Source organism: Gopherus evgoodei, chromosome 11, assembly GCF_007399415.2.
Source record: "Gopherus evgoodei ecotype Sinaloan lineage chromosome 11, rGopEvg1_v1.p, whole genome shotgun sequence".
Classification (NCBI taxonomy): Eukaryota; Metazoa; Chordata; order Testudines; family Testudinidae; genus Gopherus; species Gopherus evgoodei.
Window position 1 is genome coordinate 41,750,805 of NC_044332.1, and position 22,396 is coordinate 41,773,200.

General features: G+C 40.6%; 1 protein-coding gene across 1 annotated transcript in view; it reads right to left on the reverse strand.

The window, feature by feature from the left end:
* Nucleotides 1-22,396, reverse strand: part of MYO3B (myosin IIIB) — a 394,363-nt gene that overhangs the window by 238,015 nt on the left and 133,952 nt on the right. Inside the window, exon 10 of the mRNA XM_030580743.1 lies at nt 11,302-11,457. Within this exon, the coding sequence (XP_030436603.1) occupies nt 11,302-11,457 (156 nt within the window). The remainder of the gene's footprint in view (nt 1-11,301; nt 11,458-22,396) is intronic.

Genomic DNA, 22,396 nt, shown 5'->3' on the forward strand with positions numbered 1-22,396 from the left:
TTGGCCACAACTACTGGTTTAGTGCCCTTTGTGTAAATAAATTCAAAGTAATGAATTAAACTGAGTTCATTTGAGAACGTGGCCCAGAGTTCTAGAATTTAGCTTTTGCATTTCTTCCTAATAATCTTTTTACAACTTTTTCTTTTAAATACAAATTTATGTAATGGTTAGAATTCTGCCAGTATGATTCTGATTCCATTTTCACCAGTATAAATCAAGAGTAATTCTACTGAAGTTAATTGAGCTAGACCAGTGTAAAATTGGTGAGTGAAATCACACTGGGGCCATAAGGATGTTCATCTGAGACTGTGAATTCCTTTCACAGCTCATTTACTAATAATGAAAAAGAGGAGGAGGATTTTATCCAAGGGAAACAGGTAGGTCTTTTGCTGCCTGTCACAGCCATCAGGGCTGGTTCTACTGTTTTTGCTGCCCCAAGCAGCGCACCGAATTGCCACCGCGGAGTTGGAGCCATCTGTGTGCCCTTAGGGTAGCAGGCTCATTTCCGTGGTGGTGGCAATTCGGCGGCAGCTTCTGTCTTCAGCTGTTTGCGGTGGCGCAGCTTCTGTCTTCTGTCTGAAGACAGAAGCGGCCGCCAAATTGCCGCTGCCACGGAAACGCGCGTGCTGCCCTAAGGGCAGATGGACTGCCCCCGCCATACGCAGTGGCAATTTGGTGTGCTGCTTGGGGGCAAAAACACATGGACTGCCGCTTCTTGCAGATTGCCGCCCCAAGCACCTGCTTGAAATGCTGGTGCCTGGAGCCAGCCCTGACAGCCATGGTTCTAAAGATATGTTTACACAGCAAAAGCTGTGCACAGGCTCATCTACACCCAAGCTAACTTGAATCCAGCTAGTACAGGAAACAATAGCAGGAAAGACAGCACAGCCTGGGCTGCAGCACAGGTAATGCAAGCCTAGCATGGATCCTGGGAATGAACTTGGCTTGCTTGCCTGTTCTGAAGCCCACACTGTGCTGTCTTCGATGCTATTACCCATACTAGTTGAAGTTAGTTCAGGTAGGCTAGCTCATGTTCAGCTTCTTCTGTGCAGAAACACTCTAGAGTTACTTCCCGTTTTTAAACAAGGAAATTGACAGTGTGATAAACACCATGGAGACTAACAGCTTTGAGGTGAGCAAAATAATTTCACAGGAAACTGAAGATAAAGGCTGCAGGAACCATAATGGAAGAAAAGGACACAGGATCCTGATTTCTGCTTCCTTGCATCTAGATAAACCTGACTAACCAGAGTGTTCGATGCCACATAAAGAAGAGGTGGTCTTAGAGATAACATGGATCTGTTCCATTAAGGGTTTTATAGCTCATTATACATTTGAAATGAATCTGACAGCACACAAGGTTCCAGCGCAGGATGGGAAGCATGGGCCTAATAGATGGTCTTTGGTTTATACTTAGAAGTATTATTTACCAGTTGCAGCATCTTCATTAATTTCTTGCTTAGGTCTAGATAGCATGAGTTGCAATTGTCTAGCCTGGATGTGACAAATACATGAACTACTGGGGGCTAGGAATTTATCCAAGATAAAGATACAGAGTCTTATTAGCTGGAGATGGATGGAGCAGCTAACAGTAACTGAATGTGGCAAGCTGCCACCCCAATACACCTCCTTGTGGCCAGATGTGACTCAGTCCCCCCACATCATTTGGCCAGGGCCTTCTCTGATTGTAGGAGTGCCTTGGCCTTCCAGAGCCCACATTGCAGATTCCTGCTTCTTCTGGGGCCACAGAATCCTGTACCAAAGGACAACAGAAAGGTAAAAGAAACCAAACCTTCAGCCCAGCTGTGGTCAGCTAACCCCCTCTTCCTCCCAAGCACACCTCACTCACTACAGTTTGTCCCCATACCTTGTCTCAGGCCTGGGGACACAGTCCAGAGGCTGACACACACCACCTCCCCCAGCGTTCAGGTAGACTACAGCTCCTCAGGGCCCCTATCTCCAGTCAGGCTTCCAGCTCACCCCTAGAGTAGCCTGTCTGCTCTGCTTCTCCCTTCTCAACCTTCTTCCAGGTTGTTTCCCAGAGGGAGGGCATTTCCCACCTCCTCTCCTCTGGGACACATATCTCTAAGTGGACTCATCCAGCTTATTATGGAGGGGAAAAAACCCAAAGCCTGCTCTCCTTCAGCTGGACTTTATCTCTAATTAGGCCAAGCCCCATCCTCCAGGTGAACCCAGGCTGGCTAATTGGCCTTTCAAGCCCATATTAACCATTTCACGACATATGAGGGGTACACACCCTATCACACAGATGTTATTTGATTTTCCAGGGTCAGTGATGTGTCCACCATGACCTTAAGACTAAGTACTATCTTGACTGACAGAGGTCATATGTCTTTTACTATAGGTGAAGTGATGGTGTTTGCCATCTCCTCAGAGCATTCACATCTTTCAATTAAGCATAATTTTGGGCTTTCCTGGTTTCAGTTTGCATTGTTGTTCTTCTTAATTTCTTACTTCACTGTAAATTGTGGAATAACAACTTTCTTCTAGACTGTTTTGTAGTGCTGCTATGCACTCTCAAAAAAAAGTTGCTGTATTTCCACACCCAAGCAGTTGTTAGGTAGATGATTTTATATAAAGACTAACATTTTATTATACATTACATATAAGTGTACACATTAAAGAGTCAGAGAGAGCACACATACCTGGGGGTGTAGCAAAAAGCTTTTATCAGCATGCCCTCGGGAATTTCAATTTATTTACAAAAAGTAAAGCTATTGTACAAATGACTTCTGCAGATCAGCACAAATGAATGCCAATAAAACTTTTACATAACATTGCACCAGCATGTGTTCTGTGTATATCATATACTTTACTGAAAACTATTTTTAAATGCTTTAGAGACTTTTAAAACTTTCCATTGGTACTCTTTTTCATAGCCCTCTGTTGCAAAGCCAGGTTCCATAGTATCAAGAATTCAACTGTACAGACCTCTGAGGAAGAAGAAAATTATAACTAACATACATTTGATACCTTTAAAAATTAAATTAATTAGTTTTTCTATCAATAATAATCTTATGATTATCAGCATACGTCCAATATCTCAATGTCTTCCAGAGCTGGAAGTAAATGCCCATTGAGAAGCTATGGATCTCCCAGTTCCCAAAGTACACAGTGCCAAATTTTAGTGATGGCCTGATGTAAGCTATTAGACCTTACTCAGACTGGAAGCTCTTTTGGGGAAGGGCTGTTTTTTGCTATATGTCCTAACAGTACCTAGCAAGACTGTGCCGAATTCCCGATTAGGAGCTCTAGGTGCCCTACAATTCAAAATTAAACTTTGTTACTGCGCTAGGGCTGTATATTGCCCATCCTGAATCTCAGCTCAGTGTCATTTTGGGTGGAAATGGCACATTTAAGGGGTGGGGAGTATAAGGAAACATGTATCTATCAGGTTGTGTTATAGAAATGATGGCCTTGTGACAGTGTTTAAGGCTTTGGAATGTAGTCCCAGGCTGATGGATTATGGGGTGGACTACAGGTAAGGCAATCAAAGGTGCATGATAAGTGCTATTTATAACAAGGTTCTGTCCCTGCCTGCAGGTATATGGGATCTTGGGGAGCAATTACCACACAGCTGGGGTTCCAATTAATTTCTTTATTAAAGGAAAAAAAAGGAAATGGTGGAAATTTAATAATGAAATACGATGGGATGGGGTGTATAGGGTGTTTACAATAGAAAACGATGGGGGGGGTTCTTCTTATTGAACAGTGTAGGGAGTTCTAATAGTGGGCTACAGCAAGTGGCGTTCAGCACAATGGGATACAGTACAGTCAATAAGCAACTCTAGATACAGTGTGGAAATGCAAAGTGTACCCAAAAGAAATACAAAATAAAATGGTAGCTTCTATATGAGTTAATAGCTAGATACACAATGTAACACAGTGGCATCAATGTAAATACAAAGTATATCAGAAAAGTGGAGGCAACCAATGGGGTGTTATAATTACAAGTAAAATGTGAGTTACAGTACAACAATACAATATCAATATAAAGGCTGGGTCAAGAAACAGGAGGGGGGGAGTGAGTGATTAGTGGTATGCAGACGAGCGGCTGGAAGCAGCGAGAGACTCTGAAGCCCTGCAGGGTAAGGACAACGGAGCAGTGTGATGGTGATCTTCGGTAGGGGAGGGGCAGCGGAGAAGTGTAAAGAAGGGCTAGAGAGAGGTTTAAGCAACAAGCAGACACCAAAAACAAAGGTAAAAAAAACAGCAAAGGGTTTAGGAAGTTTCACAGGGGGAGAAGCAGCAAGGAGTTGGGAAGTTCGGAGGGTGATGCAGACGCGGGGGGGAAGCAGCAAGGAGTTGGGAAGTTCGGAGGGAATGCAGATGCGGGGGAAAAGCAGCAAAGGGTTATAACAGGGAGACTCGGAGGAGCACACAGAGGGGGAGATTGGAGCGGGGGAAAAACAGACACGGGAAAGTTCAGGGAGAGATCGGGACAGCAGGAAGGCAAATTTAAGCAGCAAAAAACCTTATCTATCTTAACCAACGACTAGGCAAAACAACAAATATCACAATTCTAAGCAAAGCTATAACAAGCAACTATATGGAGCAACAAAACAGTAAACTATAACAAGGCAGTTGAAACTTACAAGCTCTACAATCTTAACAAACTATGACTTATTAAACTAAAAAAAACAAGACCTATGGTGCACCTTATGCTATGGGGAGGTTACAGAGGGCAGAGTGGTATGTGTCCAGGACCCAGCTCCCAAGGAAACAAAGGGATGGTGGCTACAGCGGTGGATACACCTGAAAGCAGAGAGCCCCAAGGCAAAGCCCACAGGAGCAGAGCTTAGCAGCGGCACAAACTTATTTTTAGCGGCAAAGAGCCCTGGAGTTTAAGAGAGGTTTTAAGACACAGACCAAGGTTTAGCTTGAGTCTGTGTGCTGGGGAAACAGAGCCAGCAGCTAAAATAATAAAATAAAAGTATAGAAAGTTTTACAGAGGGATTCTTACCAGTCCCCAAGGCAGCAGCAAAGGCAGAAGCAGCAGCAACATCAGAAGAGGCAAGGAGGGCTCGGTACAGCTCAATAATCAGGAGATCTCTCAGGTAGCAATTCGTTCTTCGTGGGGGGGGCGTTCAAAAAACGGGGGTACGCTCAAAGATAAAACGAGAGCGGAGAAAGGACCCCCCAGAACCCCTGGCTGATCAGACCAGGCAGCAATGCAGGAACCTTTCTGAGGTGTGTTTCAAAAATGTCTGGTTTTAAAGGCAAACTTGGGCAGTTTCCCGCCAGTAATCCTGACAGGCTCCCTCTGTCACAGGGGAGGGGGCACAGGGAAAAAACTGAAGGTAAGCCCAGAGACATGCCAGGACATAGTCCTGTGCAATAGGTGACTCAAGAGCACATGAGGCCTATGACTCATGCCCAGGATATTAAAAACACATTAGGTCTTGCAGCTCTGGACATTGCCTACCCTACACCAAGCCCAGGCTCAACAAGGTGATAACAGGACTAACCCTTTGAACAGGGCAGTGGTCCCACTTAGCACGCAGCACAAGTGGCCATCCCTTTGAGAAGAGCAATGGCTCTTGTTAAACAACTTAAGGGGCCCTCCCTTTGAGAAGTGCAGTGGCCCTGGTAAACAACTTAACAGCCAGGAAAGGGCGGCCACAGGAGAACAGAAAACAAAATGGAGTCTGGGGACAGCTGTAAGAAACAAAATGGAATAGGGGATAGCTGTAACAGACAGGTTCCATGATTAATCACATGACTGTCACTTCCTAATAAATGTGTGTATCTGTACATCTTTAAAGAGTTTTGAGATCCCTAAGTAGACCATATTTAAATACATAATGTATTATTAGTCTGTGTCACACAGAGGGAGCCCAAACCAAAACCCACATTCCAAACTAACTCCCATTATAAGACCCTATTGTCAGTTGCTTATATCTTTGTGAAATTTTCACCATTTGGGCTGAAATTTTCCATGCCAGGTATCTTCCTCAGCCTGGATTTCTTTGGAAAATTTCAGCCAACCGTTTCTGGGAACAAGGCTAATGAAAAATACATTGTTTTGCAATGTTAAATTTTTGAGACCTTTTCTTTGAAATGCTCTAGCTCCTATATGCGTTGGAGCAGAGACTTGAAATTTGCCAGTAGAGCAGCCTGTGTGTCTGGGACGTGCCTTTTGCCATCCCCATGAAAATCCACCCACATTTTGCCAAGTTATAAACCTTTGAATATGTGCAGTTCACAGGTGCTCAGTGGAGAGTTCTTTGATTTTAACATTTAAAATTTGACTTTGCAGCTTTAATTATGTTTTTAATGTAATATGTGCGTATAATATGAATAGCAGTGTTTGGGAAATATGACTTACGGAGAGATAAAAATGATTTCTATACTGCATTGAAGTATAATGAGGAGGCCGGTGGCACCTTAAAGACTAACATTTATTTGGACATAAGCTTCCATGGGTAAAAAAACACTTTTTCAAATGCATGGAATGAAAATTACAGATACAAGCATAAATATACTGGCACATGAAGAGAAGGGAGGTGAAGGTGTTGAAGTATTTTTTTCACAATACTCAACCGAAGTAGTACTTCATTTAATAAGAAACTGATAAACACAGAATCATAGTAATATTAGGCTGGAAGAAACCTCGAGAGGTCATCTAGTCAATCCCCTCACCTTGCCCCCCAGCTGAGGCAGGACCAACTATATGTAGCTAGACCATCCCTGATAGATGTTTGTCTAACTTGTTATTAAAAACCTCCAATGATGGACATTTCACAATCTCCCATGGAAGTCTATTCCAGTGCTTAACTACCCTTATAGCTGGAAACTTTTCCCCAATATCTACCCTAAATCTCCCTTGCTGCAGATTTGGCAACTACATACTAAGCAGTCTGTGGATTCAGGTTTCTGAAAATTTCCACTTGCTATTTCCTGTATCTAAGGCCTAAATTGTGCTTCTACAGTCTGCCCTGTGTAAGGGTGGCACTGCTGCAGTAATAGCACAAGGAAGGAATTGTGCCCCAAAACAGTTAAGGTTTCTTCCCACCTTTCCTGTGTTTTTTGGGGAGGTGGCTAGTAATCTGCTACTGGTCTTGATCAGTAACAGATTGCTACCCTTCCTGCAGTTGAGCTGCACTGGCCATAGCATAGCATCCAGGATTCATCCACTCAAAGGAAGTAGCAGGTGGGCAGTGCACACTTACATCTGTGTGTCTGGAGACAAGGCCAGGGCTTTATGCTGACAAGCCAAACTATTTTTGATGTTGGTAAATATCAGTCTAAAGATGGCAATAAATTCTGTATGTAATGTATTTGGGATGGATTGGATTGTAAATTCTTTGAAGCAGGAACCATGTCTTCTTACAGGTTTATATAGCACTCACTGCAGTGGAGCTGCTGTCATACCTTGGACTCTGGATGCTACTTATAGAATCATAGGATTGGAAGGAACCTCAAGAGGTCATCTAGTCCAGTCCCCTGCACTCATGGCAGAACTAAGTATCTAGACTATCCCTGACAGTCTGAAAAATCTCCAGTAATGGAGATTCCACAACCTCCCTAGGCAATTTATTTCAGTGCTTAAACATCCTCATAGGAAGTTTTTTCTAGTGTCCAACCTAAACCTCTCTTGCTGCAATTTAAGAGCATTGTTCTTTTTAACCTCTGAAGATAGGACAAGAAACAATTTTTCTCCCTCCTCCTTGTAACAACCTTTTATGCCTGTGAAAATTGTTATGTTCCCCCTCCATCTTCTCTTCTTCAGACTAAACAAACCCAATTTTTTCACTCTTCCCTCATAGGTCACGTTTTCTAGACCTTTAATCATTTTTGTTGCTCTTCTCTGGACTTTCTCCAATTTGTTCACATCTTTCCTGAAATGTGGCACCCAGAACTGGACCCAATATTCCAGTTGAGGCCTAATCAGCACAGCACAGAGCGGAAGAATTACTTCTCATGTCTTGCTTACAACACTCCTGCTAATACATCCCAGAATGATGTTCGCTTTTTTTGCAATAGTATTACACTATTGACTCATATTTAGCTTATGGTCCACTATGACGACAGATCCCTTTCCACAGTACTCCCTCCTAGGCAGTCATTTCCCATTTTGTATGTGTGCAATTGATTGTTCCTTCCTAGGTGGAGTACTTTGCATTTGTCATTATTAAATTTCATCCTATTTACTTCAGACCATTTCTCCAGTTTGTCCAGATCATTTTGAATTATAATGCTATCGTCCAAAGCACTTGCAACCTGTCCCATCATCCACAAACTCTATAAGCATATTCTCTATGCCATTATCTAAACCATTGATGAAGATATTGAACATAACTGGACCCAGAACTGATCCCTACAGGACTCCACTCGTTGTGCCTTTCCAGCATGACTGTGAACCAGGGATAACTACTCTCCAGAAATGGTTTTCCCACCAATTATGCACCCACCTTTTCGTAGCTCCATCTAGGTTGCATTTCCCCAGTTTGTTTATGAGAAGGTATGAGAGACAGTAAAAGCTTTAATAAAGTCAAGATTTACCAAGTCTACTGCTTCCCTGCTATCCACAAATCTTGTTCTCCTGTCAAAGAAAGCTATCCAGTTGGTTTGACAAGATTTTTTTTTGACAAATCCTTATCACCTTATTAACTTCTATATGTTTGCAAACTGATTGCTTATTTATTTGCTCCATTATCTTTCTGGGTACAGAAGTTAAGCTGACTGGTCTATACTTCCTCAGGTTATCCTTCTTATAGATTAGTACAATGTTTGCCCCTTTCCAGTCTTCTGGAATCTCTCCCATCTTCCATGACTTTTCAAAGATAATTGCTAATGGCTCAGGTATCTCCTCAGTCAGCTCCTTGAGTATTCTAGGATGCATTTCATCAGGTCCTGGTGACCTGAAGACATCTAACTTGTCGAAGTAATTTTTAACTTGTACTTTCTCTATTTTAGCCTCTGATTCTACCTCATTTTCACTGGCATTCACTATGTTAGACGTCCAATCACTACCAACCTTCTTGGTGAAAACTGAAACAAAGCAGTAATTAAGCACCTCTGCCATTTTCTGCTACTGTTCCCTCCCACCCCCCACTGAGCAATGAGCCTACTCTGTCCTTGGTCTTCATCTTGCCTCTAATGTATTTGTACAGTGTTTTCTTGTTACCCTTTATGGCTCTAGCTAGTTTGATCTCGTTTTGTGCCTTGGCCTTTCTAATTCTGTCCCTACATACTTGTGTTATTTGTTTATATTCATCCTTTGTAATTTGACCTAGTTTCCACTTTTTCTAGGACTCTTTTATTTTTAGATCATTGGGTAAACTATGGTGGTTTCTTGCCATACTTCTTATCTTTCCTACACAGCCCGATAGTTTGCTCTTGTGCCTCAACAATATCTCTTTGAAAAACTGTCAACTGTCTTCAATTGTTTTTCCCCTTAGACTTGCTTCCCATGGGATCTTACCTACCAACTCCCTGTGCTTGCTAAAGTCTGCTTTCTTGAAATTCATTGTCTTTATTTTGCTGTTCTTACTCCTACCATTCCTTAGAATCATGAACTCTTCCATTTCATGACCACTTTCACTCAAGCTGCCTTCCACTTTAAAATTCTCAACCAGTTCCTCCCTATTTGTCAAAGTCAAATCTAGAACAGCCTGTCCCCTAGTTGCTTCTCCACCTTCTGAAATCAAAAATTGTCTCCAATACATTCCAAGAACTTATTGGATAATCTGTGCCCTGCTGTGTTATTTTCCCAACAGATGTCTAAGTAGTTGAAGTCCCACAACACCACCAAGTCCTGTGCTTTGGATGATTTTGTTAATTGTTTTAAAAAAGCCTCATCCACCTCTTCTTCCTGGTTAGGTTACTTGACTAATCATAATGGAGAAGAACTGATTTAACATGGAGCAGAGTACCTGTGACAGTAGCAGGACAGGCAGAGAGTTAGATTATACTGGATAAACACGAGCTCACAGGCACAATCCCTCCCCCAGCTCCCAGGCATACAGGGGGAATTCACAGGCTGCATCATACTTTTGGGTGATTTCAGCCTGCACCTCACAGCACTCCCAGCTAGCTCTGTGCAGTGGCATGGAGAAAGGGCCATGGCCCTGACTCTTCCTCATCCCCTCTGTAGAGACTGATGCTCTTGGGTGCAAGGAGGAAGCAGTCTTTGAGCTCCTCCAAGCATCGACTGACACTGGTGAGTCTAGATCTTCTGTATGATGCATAACTGGGATAGGGAAGGCTCCTCGTGCCTTCTCCCCACCACTCCATATTCATGTTCTACCCAGAGGCAGTTTGGTCCAGAGCTGAGATAAAACAGAAACTGTTCTGGTCTGAGCCTGGGCTAGATGAGGGATTAATATTCCCCCAGCAGAAAAATAGGGAAGACACATTCACCTTGAAACCTCTAGCTATTCCAGTATTTTAACTTGTACATGTACATTTAGGCTTTTCCTTTTTAATCAGCAGATCCTTACAGTATATAAGTATATACATTTTTATGAGTCATGAATCATGACATTTAATTTTCTTCATCAACATTAGTAGGTATTTGTTTATAATAATGGGCCAGAGCTTATCTAGTACTAGACAAATTTTATATTACAAAATGATTGCTGAGCATAGGAAGGTGTGTTCATTTGCATTTAAATTCACTTGCAAAATAGTGAAATTCTGCCACCTTCTGGACAGTAACCAAACCAAGAGACATTTCTTATAGTCAGCCTTAAAGGATGCTGGAAAAAAAAGTATCCTCTACTAATGATGAGAATTTATTGCTTTTTTAACCACATTTTAAAAATGTAAGTGTTTGGATCAATAACTATTTTTATACAGCCTAAGGAAAACAATCATATTAAGTATTAAAGGGCATCCCCCCTCACTAGTAATAGCTAACCAAGCTGCAAACAACTTTAAAATGTTCAATTCTTAATCTTTCCTGATAGTCACTTTACTGCGCATGTTTATACTTTCAGGTCTGCTACAAAAACATTTTTTCTAAGTGATCAATAAAAATCCTTATATTAGCAGTTATTAGTGATAAATCCATTAAATGAATATATATAAAAACAAAGTCAAATGGGAAAGAGAAAGACAGTGTGGTATTCATGTTATGGTTGACTAAAATAAGTTATAAAGGCACAAGTGGGAAGCTTGTTTCTCCATTCATATGGCATGCAGCACTTAATACAAATAAAACGGCTAATGCATGTAGGTGATCATCTGAAGTAATAAATGTCTGAAAATTAAATGTTTTAAATTGTGTTTACAGCCACTAGTCAGGGGAAGGTTGCAGAATACAATGCACAGTACCTTATTTTGGCTACAAATCCTAACTGTTCTTGTGCTTGGATGAGATCAGCCAACTGTTTTTGCAGAGACATATCCTTACCACGGGCTTGTCTAATAAATGGATGCTCTAAAAGGTGGGTGACTGAAGGACGCTTTTCAAAATCCTTAATAAGACACCTGCGGAAATAGAGCAATAGCATTACGCATACAGCACTTGCTATTTGATAACAAAATCATTGAATTTGACTTAAACATTAAACTGTTGTCTTATTGTCTGGCAGTTCTGTCACAGAGACCAGATTGCTTTTTCTACTTATCAGTGTTATTAATTATATGAGGGGGCCATATTCGCTTTTCATTTACAGTGGTGTAAATCTGGAACAACATTACTTAACTCAGTGGAGTTACTTAACACTTATAGCACTGGTGTAACAGAGCAGAATTTGGGCCAGTAAACATATCTCAAATCTTTTTAAAAAGAGTAAACAGCATAAAGTACAGGTTTGCAGCATTACTATAGTCTTGTTTGTAGTATCCATTCAAAGCAGTTTTCATCTGAGAAGAGTAAAGTCCTTTAGACATTAATTTCCTACATATTATCCAATGGGAATTCTGACTGAGTGACGACTACAGGATTTAGCCCAATAAAATAAATGAGTAAGTGAACACTGCTCAGAACAATTTGATGCCAAGTTTTTAATAAACTAATAACATTTTCAATGGTTCTCACATATTACAGTGATGGGTATTAGTATAAGAACCTTGGTAGGTAAATTAGCAAACCTACTTAATATAGATCAGACAAGAAACAAATGACTCAGACTTAAATGCTAACCAGGATGGGCAAGTTCAATCACTGGTGGGGTCAGGTGATCTCGTAATGAGCAAACAGACAGAGCTTATTAAATTAACATGGAATTTAACTAATAAATATCATAGTGTACTGTCAAAGATCTAAAATCTAGGAAGCCATGATAAGAAGTATAATTCCGTGCCAGTAGAAGAGTAAAGCTAGAATAATATGCTCCAAACAGAGAAATGCATTTAAACTATCAGACTTTTTTCAAAAGTGTCCTTTAATTTCTTTTTGTATTAGTTTGTTCAATTTTATTTAGTTCAGTAATTATACTGTGATTGTAAAATTAAGATCATTTGAGAATCAGCAAAAGAGACTATATTACAGTATATATGACAATCCTAGCATTTCAGGGAACTCCTACTGGATTCCAGTCCAAGATGAGATTGTCTGAATAGATGCTTTAAAATTAAAATGTTTTTACACTTTGTATTTACGATGTTTCATGAAGCAATCAAATATACATTAAAGAAGTCTTTTCTTTACATGAGGAAATTTGACAAGCAGAGGATACCATTTTACAAAAAAAGTGCAATTAAACTTTCATACTTTTTATAGCACTCAATAGTCTACCAATAGCAAATCTGCAGATTTTAAATTATATCTAAAACATTACACATTTTAGTTTATTACAAAATGCACTAGCAAATTATTAAAGCTCAGCCTCACCTTGAATATTTTCTAGAACATTGAAGCCTGGTTCCCAGAATAATCCTGCAACATCAGTCTTTCAAAATAACTTTAATAATTGTGGTTCATCAGGACCATTTTCACAGCCCTTCTTGTTGACCATCATCTAGTCCAGAACGGACAGTCTGTAAAATGTTCTGTCAGTTTTTGGTCAGGGGAGTTTTGCTATCTGTTAGAACTGGAGCTTCCTGACAGAAAAACTAAACCAACAGAACCTACATTATCTCCATTCCTCTGACTGCAGAGCTATAAATACCACTCCTGTCCTGCATGAAAGAAAAATCAGTCATTTGTCTTTTACATGTTCTGAGTCCTTTTTGTTTTGTTTTGTTTGGGGGGGGTTTATCTGTGATTTTTATAAGTGAATGCACTCACATATAAAATATTGGGCATGTCAATCTCCATTTAAATGTATACCCTTCTCTTTTGTGTGTGAGTTTTGTAAATGGAGAGCTAATACTATAATGAAAATGAGAGAAACACAAAACTATCAGGAGTTCAAAGTCAGATTCCTTATTAAATAGAACTAGTAATTCACTTTATTTCAAATGTCTACCATGGGGAATTGGTACTGAAAGTTTATATTGAATACATTTGACATTTACCACCCTTGACATACTAAGTTCAAAGACAACATTCCAATTGTTTTAAGACAACAAAACAGTAAGGGTTAGAGTGAAGTCTGCACAAGAAACGGGATAGCTAAAGTGCTGTTAAAAGCATTAGTGGCATGGAAACTTTATTTTACTGTCTTGCAGACACTACGACAACTTCTGCTCCGAGTTACACCAGTGGAAGTCTAGAGAAACTCTGCTGACTAGGCCTAGAGCTTCTGATAGATGGTCTTACATATAGGGATGGCCCAGAGCTGAAGCATCCAACTGTCCATGGTACTGCATGCAAGTATATTCTAAAATTACCTACACTATACTGTGGTTTTGTCATGGTATTCTGGTAAATGTCACAAAAATATAGTAAAAAATAAAGTTAGAGGTATTGTTTTATTCTCCCAGTTTTAATGCAATTACAAAGACAATGAGCCAATATTAATTAATTAATTGTGACCAGATGCTTAACACAATTATTATTAACATTGAGGAGGACAGAACATAAGGCAGGATGGAGAACAATCAGGTTAAAAAATATTTAGATAAGTTAGATGTAGGGCCTGACAAAATTTATCCTAGGGTATTTAAGAAACAAGCTGAAGCAATCTCGGAACCATTAGTGATTATCTCCGATAACTCATGGAGAACAGGTGAGATCCCAGAGGACTGGAGAAGGGAAAATATAGTGCCTATCTTTAAAAGGGTCACAAGGGAGACCCAAGGAATTTCCAGTCAGCCTAAATTTGATACCTGGGAAGATATTGTAACAAATTATTAAACAATCAATTTGTGAGCACCTAGAGAATAATGGGGTAATAAGTAAAAGCCTACATGGATTTGTCAAGAACAAATCATGCTAGACTAACCTAATTTCCTTCTCTGGCAGGGCTACTGGCCTAGTGAATATGGGGGAGAAGCACTAGATGTGATATGTCTTGATTTAAGTAAGGCTTTTTACTCAGTCCCACATTCTCAAAGCAAATTACAGAAATGTGGTCTAGATGAAATTCCTATAACACAAGTGCACAACTGGTTAAAAGACCATACTGAAAGTATAATGATCAATGGTTCAGAGTCAAACTGGGAGGACATATTTAGTGGAATCCTGCAGGGGGTCAGTCCTGGGTCCAGAACTATTCAACATTTTCATTACTGACTTGAATACTGGAATGGAGAGTATGCTTATAAAATGTGGGGATAACACAAAGCTGGAAGCAGTTGCAACACTTTGGAGGACAGGATTAGAATTCAAAATGACCCTGACAAATTAGAGAATTAATCTGAAACCAACAAGATGAAATTCAGTAAAGTTCAGTGCACAGCCCAATACTTTGTTTATTTGATATTTTTCTTCCAAATACAAAATTAAGTATCACTGGCTAGACAATAGTACAGCAGAAAAGAATCTGGGTGTTATAGTGGATCAGAAATTGAACATGAGCCAACAATGTGATGAAGTTGCAGAAAAGTCAAATATTCTGGGATGTATTAACAGGAATGTAAGACACAGGAGGTAATTGTCCCACTCTACTTAGCACTGATGAGACCTTGGCTGAGATACCGTGTTCAGTTCTGGGCATCACACTTTAAGAAAGATGTGGACAAATTGGGCTGAATCTAGAGGAGAGCATCAAAAATGAAAAGAGGTTTAGACAACCTGATCTAAGAAAAAAGGTTAAAAAACTGGGCATGTTTAGTTTTGAGAAAAGACGACTCAGGAGTAAGTCTTCAAATATCTTAAGAGCAGTGATAAAGAGGTTGATGATCAATTGTATTCTATGTCCACTGAAGGAAGGACAAGAAGTAATCAGCTTAACTTGCAGCAATAGAGATTTGGGTTAGATATTAGGAAAAACTTTATAAGGATAGTTAAGTACTGGAATAAGTTACTAAGGGAGGTTGTGAAATCCCTGTCATTAGAGGTTTTTAAGAATAGCTTAGACAAACACCTGGCAGGGATGGCTTAGGTATACTTAATCCTGCCTCAGTGCAGGGGGATAGACAGATGATTTCAAGGCCCCTCATAGCCCTACATTTTTTTTATTCTATGGACTTAGAAGCTCCCATATGGGAAAGAATAGTCAGAAAAATGTATCAAGCTCTGGAGCCAGTTCTCCCAGATGGGATCCTGAAAGTCATGGTAGAAATGTCAGAAATAAGACACATTTTGGAGACACTACACCATCTTTGTAAACCAACTCCACTCTTTAAAGAATATTTTTAAAATAATCATTGTGGGTGAAATTCCAGGCCCATTGAAATCAATAGGAGTTTTGCTAATGGAGCTGGGATTTCACCTTTTGTGTTTCACCTTGGTCCAGATTCCCTCTGAGACAACAGGACCCCAATGCCTGCCTTTCTTCTTGCCTCCTAAGGGGCAGGGGAGGGCAGAGCCACAACCAGCATATCACATAGGCTAACCTATAAAAGCCCCCCTGGAGGAAGCAACTCAGAACAGCCGTGAAAGCAGCAACAGTATGATCAAAGATACATTTCACTGTCCCATGAACCAGGACTTACCTTCCAGAATACTCAGTTTCTGCATGTAAAAGGGGGCTGGTGCGGAAAACAAGTAACAACTTGATGGGATAAATTGTAGGCAAGTTGCTAGGAGAAAGAATCAAATAATGTGACATGGCTAGAGACAATCATTATTGGAGGCTGTATTTAGCAAGAGTTTCAGTGTATGTTAAATGCTCTGCCCCTCTCCTTTGTCTATTTGGACTGCAAGCAGTTGGGCTGGGACCTATTCTATTGTTAATCCAAAAGTTTTGTAGAGAGAGTGGCTTGAAGCTTGTATGGTAGCTGGAAGTTTTCGGGGACTGTACTGAGAGATTGACTTTTATGAGAGGGGTCAGTTGTTAGATTTAGTGTTATTGTCTCCATAACCTGTCATAGGTGCCTGACGATTAAGATTGTGTCCTTCTTGTTAATATTTTAACAACTCTAAATAACTAAATAAATAGAAAGTGCCTAACATACTTTGGGCACGAGATGAATAATATCAATATAACAACACAGGCAACCTGTGGAGAATAAAGTTATTCACTGCTCTGGCCCTGTGTTTTACTTTGTTGTATTCTGTGCAGTCCGCTGTTCCTCACTGCAGCTTATAAAGAAGTTTGTTCAGCTGTTTACCACTCTCTACTGACGAGCAAAAATCCCCAAATATCAAAAGTCACGGATATTGTAACAAATCTGTTGCCACCTAGGATTTTACTTGAGTTAGAGGTGAACTCATCACGCTACAGACTGTTGACACACACACTGGTCAGTCTGGAGGTGATGAAAACCTGGATCACTGTGGCCAGCCACCAGAATCTTGTCCTGGAGGAAAAGGAAAAGTTTCTTAGTAAGACGACATTGAATTGTTCTTCACTGTCTTGCACCACCTATGAGAGGGATGGACATCTTTCACAGGTGGTGCTATATATAACTCTTGGAGATTGTTGAGCTTCAGCTTGCAGATAGGCCCGAACTCTGCCAGGAGCCACAGGGTGATCTCAATATTTTGGTTTCTACCCCAGCAAGTTCAGCTCAAATTCAACTGACTTTGTTCGCAGAGCTGGATGAGAGCTCTTGGCATCAGTCAGAGCTGTGGTCTCTGGATTACGCAGGATGGGTTACTTAGCTGACTCACAAGATGGGGAAAGTTCCATACATCAGATGGCCACGTGACTTTAATTGGAGTTTTTGTACCATCAAGGGCGATAGAGGAATATTTACACTTTTTTAAAAAGATAGCAGATCCAGCAGCAACTAGCCCATTGCTAGCATCTCCTCTATTTTGAGATAGAAATATTGTATATTCTGGGATATATTCATATGCTGTGCTTCTGTGCACTGCCACTCAAATTGCAGTTGCTGCTATAATGCTGTACTGAATATGTGCTACATATTCCTCCGAAATTGTCTCGGAAACAACTTTTCTTGGGCCTTTAGCTGTGTGTTCAATGGTAGAGGATGGGACAGGCTGTCTGAGTCACTACTGGTGTTCAATAATGTAGTTGCTTCCCAAGCTGACAGCTGGCACTGTTACTATCCTGGCACTGTTCTTCAGAAGAGGGCTATTTAATATACAGTTCCCAAGTCAACCTGGGCTGGCCAGAACAGCAGGAGAAGCTGCTGAAGTGACTGTATGTTCCTCTGCTTCACAAGCCTGAAAAAAAAAACATGTGACAGAAGAAGCCCAACTAGAAGCCAAGGAAATTAATTTCTTCACAGGGGAGTAACTTTTTCTTACTGAGACACAATTTACATGAAGCTGAGCACTGTTACAGGTGAGAAGCTGTAGGTTCCACTGCATGGTCATACAGGAAAAAAGTATGCGGAAAAATAAAGCATAAAGATTTCATGAGTACAGTAGTTCCTTATCTAACCAGTGGACATATACTAGTAGGGGTACTTCTAGTGTTTGTGACTGATACACTAGGCTTCATCTCTCTGCCTTAGTCCCCAGTCCTGCAAAGGGATCTTTATGAGCAGACCTTTAAGCTTGTGCGGACATTGAGGTCAATGGTAATTGGGACAAATTACAACATGGTTTTACAAAAGGTAGATCATGCCAAACCAACCCGATCTCCTTCCTTGAGAAGGTAACAGATTTTGTAGACAAAGGAAATGCAGTGGATCTAATTTACCTCAATTTCAGTCAGGCATTTGATATGGCTTCACATGGGGAATTATTAGTTAAATTGAAAAAGATGGGGACCAATATGAAAACTGAAAGGTGGATAAGGAACTGGTTAAAGGGGAGTCATCAACGGGTCGAACTGAAAGGTGAACTGTCAGGCTGGAGGGAAGTTGTTAATGGAGTTCCTCAAGGATCGGTTTTGGGACCAATCTTATTTAATCTTTTTATTACTGACCTTGGCACAAAAAGTGGGAATGTGCTAATGAAGTCTGCAGATGACACAAAGCTGGGAGGTATTGCCAATACAGAGAAGGACCAGAATATCATACAGGAAGATCTGGATGACCTTGTAAACTGGAGTAATAGTAATAGGATGAAATTTAATAGTGAAAAGTGCAAGGTCATGTTATAAGCTGGGGATGCATCAGTTGGAAGTAACAGAGGAGAAGGACCTCGGCATATTGGTTGATCACAGGATGACTATGAGCTGCCAATGTGATATTGCCGTGAAAAAAGCTAATGTGGTATTGGGATGTATCAGGCGAGGTATTTCCAGTAGAAATAAGGAGGTGTTCGTACCATTATTCAAGGCACTGGTGAGACCTCATCTGGAATACTGTGTGCAGTTCTGGTCTCCCATGTTTAAGAATGATGAATTCAAACTGGAATAGGTACAGAGAAGGGCTACTAGGATGATCCAAGGAATGGAAAGCCTGTCTTATGAAAGGAGACTCAAAGAGCTTGGCTTGTTTAGCCTAACCAAAAGAAGGCTGAGCAGAGATATGATTGCTCTCAACAAATATATCAGAGGAATAAATACCAGAGAGGTAGATGAATTATTTACGCTCAGGACCAATGTGGAGACAAGAACAAATGGATATAAACTGGCCATTGGGAAGTTTAGACTTGAAATTAGACTAAGGTTTCTAACCATCAGAGGAGTGAAGTTCTGAAACAGCCTTCCAAGGGGAGTAGTGGGGGAAAAAGACACATCTGGCTTCAAGACTAAGCTTGATAATTTTTTGGAGGGGATGGTATAGTCAAAGACCAATTAATTGCCAAAATTAGGCTATTAGTGGTAAATATACCTAATGGTTTGTGATGGGATGTTAGATGGGGTGGGATCTGAGTTACTACAGATATTCTTTCCCAGGTGTCTGGCTGGTGAGTCTTGGCCACATGCTCAGGATTTAACTGATTGCCATATTTGGGGTTGGGAAGGAATTTTCCTCCAGGGCAGATTGGCAGAGGCCCTGGAGGGGGTTCGCCTTCTTCTGCAGCATGGGGCATGGGTCACTTGCTGGAAGACTCTTTGCATCTTGAAATCTTCTATTATAAGGTGGGTGCATAACTGGCTGGATAACCATACTCAGAGAGTAGTTATTAATGGCTCCCAATCCTGCTGGAAAGGTATAATAAGTGGGGTTCCGCAGGGGTCTGTTTTGGGACCAGCTCTGTTCAATATCTTCATCAATGACTTAGATGTTGGCATAGAAAGTACGCTTATTAAGTTTGCAGACAATACCAAACTGGGAGGGATAGCAACTGCTTTGGAGGACAGGGTCAAAATTCAAAATGATCTGGACAAATTGGAGAAATGGTCTGAGGTAAACCAGATGAAGTTCAATAAAGACAAATGCAAAGTGCTTCACTTAGGAAGAAGCAATCAGTTTCACACATACAGAATGGGAAGACACTGTCTAGGAAGGAGTACGGCAGAAAGAGATCTAGGGGTCATAGTGGACCACAAGCTAAATATGAGTTAACAGTGTGATACTGCTGCAAAAAAAGCAAACGTGATTCTGGGATGCATTAACAGGTGTGTTGTAAAAAAGACACGAGAAGTCATTCTTCCGCTCTACTCTGCGCTGATTGGGCCTCAACTGGAGTATTGTGTCCAGTTCTGAGCACCGCATTTCAAGAAAGATGTGGAGAAATTGGAGAGGGTCCAGAGAAGAGCAACAAGAATGATTAAAGGTCTTGAGAACATGACTTATGAAGGAAGGCTGAAAGAATTGGGTTTATTTAGTTTGGAAAAGAGAAGACTGAGAGGGGACATGATAGCAGTTTTCAGGTATTTAAAAGGGTGTCATCAGGAGGAGAGAGAAAACTTGTTCACCTTAGCCTCTAATGATAGAACAAGAAGCAATGGGCTTAAACTGCAGCAAGGAAGATTTAGGCTGGACATTAGGAAAAAGCTCCTAACTGTCGGGGTAGTTAAACACTGGAATAAATTGCCTAGGGAGGTTGTGGAATCTCCATCTCTGTAGATATTTAAGAGTAGGTTAGATAAATGTCTATCAGGGATGGTCTAGACAGTATTTGGTCCTGCCATGAGGGCAGGGGACTGGACTCGATGACCTCTCGTGGTCCCTTCGAGTCCTAGAGTCTATGAATCCATGATTTGAGGACTTCAGTGGCTCAGACACAGGTTTGATACAGGAGTGGGTTTCATAGTATCTTTCCCCAATCTGAACCTTAGAGTCCAAAAGTTGGGGTACTAGCATGAATTCCTCTAAGCTTAATTATCTGCTTAGATCTGATAAGCTGCCACCAATCAGGAATTCCAGTGCCTAATACACTCTGGTCCCCCCAAAAACCTTCCCTGGGGACCCAAAGACCCAAATTCCTTGAGTCTCACAACAAAGGGGAATAAACCATTTCCCTTCCCCCTCCTTCCTCCCTCCCAGCTCTTTCCGGCCCTGGGTACACCAGGAGATCACCGTGATTCAAACTCCTTGAATCACCACACAGAGAGGAATGTTACCTTCCCCCCGCTCCTCTTTTCCCTTCACCCAGAGGCAATACAGATTCAAACTCCATGAATCTAAAACAACAAGGAAATTCACCTTTCCCTTCTCCCCGCCAATTCCCTGGTGAGTACAGACTCAATTCCCTTGAGCCTCAACAAGGGGAAAAATCAGACAGGTCTTAAAAGCAAAACTTTTAATAAAAAGAAAGAAAAAAGGTAAAAGTTATCTCTGCAATTTAGATGGTAAAAGTTACAGGGTCTGTCAGCTTATAGAAACTGGAGAAAAAGCCTCCTCCAGCAGAAATACAATTTAAAATACTTTCAGCCAAATACACATTAAAACTCTACCAGCCAGATACACATTTGCAAATAAAGAAAAACAATCAAAAAGACTAAACCGCCTTTCTACCTTTTGTACTTACTAAATTTGAATAGAAGATTAGAGAGCCTGTAGATACGTGTGGTTACTCTCAGAACCCAGAGAGAACAAAACCAAACCCAAAAAACACAAAGGCTTCCCTCCACCGAGATTTGAAAGTATCTTGTCTCCTGATTGGTCCCCTGGTCAGGTGTTTGGTTCCCTGTTTGTTAACCCTTTACAGGTAAAAGAGACATTAACCCTTAACTATCTGTTTATGACAGTGGGTGGGTGAGATTCTGTAGCCTGCGTTGTGCAGGCAGTCAGACTAGATGATCATAATGGTCCCTTCTGACCTTAAAGTCTATGATCTACCTGTCCCTGTTGTGTTGTTAAGGCTCTCCTTCCCTTCATCTGTGTGTATGTTCCTACTCACAATGGAAACTGGACTGTACAAATTCCATATGTTCATATAGCTTATTTTGAAGCAGGGAAACAATATTTGAATATTTAAGAGGGATTAAAATCTGGGGAGGAAATCTGGCAAAGTCAGGAAAAAAGTAAGCAGGAGCACATACCTTTGAAATACAGAGACATTTACATTTAAAAGATGAACATCTAGAGAAAGCCTAGCACCACTTTCTTGATTAAATCCTGGGCTTTATAACCTACAACAGAAGTCCTGTATACTCTCATACTGCTCTCATGGTTTGGTTCTGCTAACATTCTCATGAGTTACTTCCTGAAGTGTTTTCTTTTATATGTTTTTAAAAGACAGTAGTTCAGAGGCAGCTATGGACCAACCACAGTGCGATCTGTCTTATTGTCAAGAACAAATCAAAATGTGTGTTGCATTATCAAAAATATATTTAAAAGTTCATATCACTGAGGAAACTGCTCTCTGAAGTAACAAAAGGCTTCAATTAAAATATGTTCTCATCTTGGACCAATTTGGACAGTTAGTCTAAGTAACATGATCAGTCCAACATCAACCGTACTGTAACTACAACTAAAAACACCAAGCCTACTGCACCTGCAAATTAAATTTGTTTGGCCCATGGAATTTATAAATGAAAATCAAAGCTGTGGGACTCCTACTTCTCATTGTACAAATTGTCTAGAAAATCCATTACAAAATGAGTGTCAGATAAGATACACTAAAATGATTTTCAGATTTGGTATGTGTGCCTATAAAATAAAAAAGAGGGGTAAGCAGGGG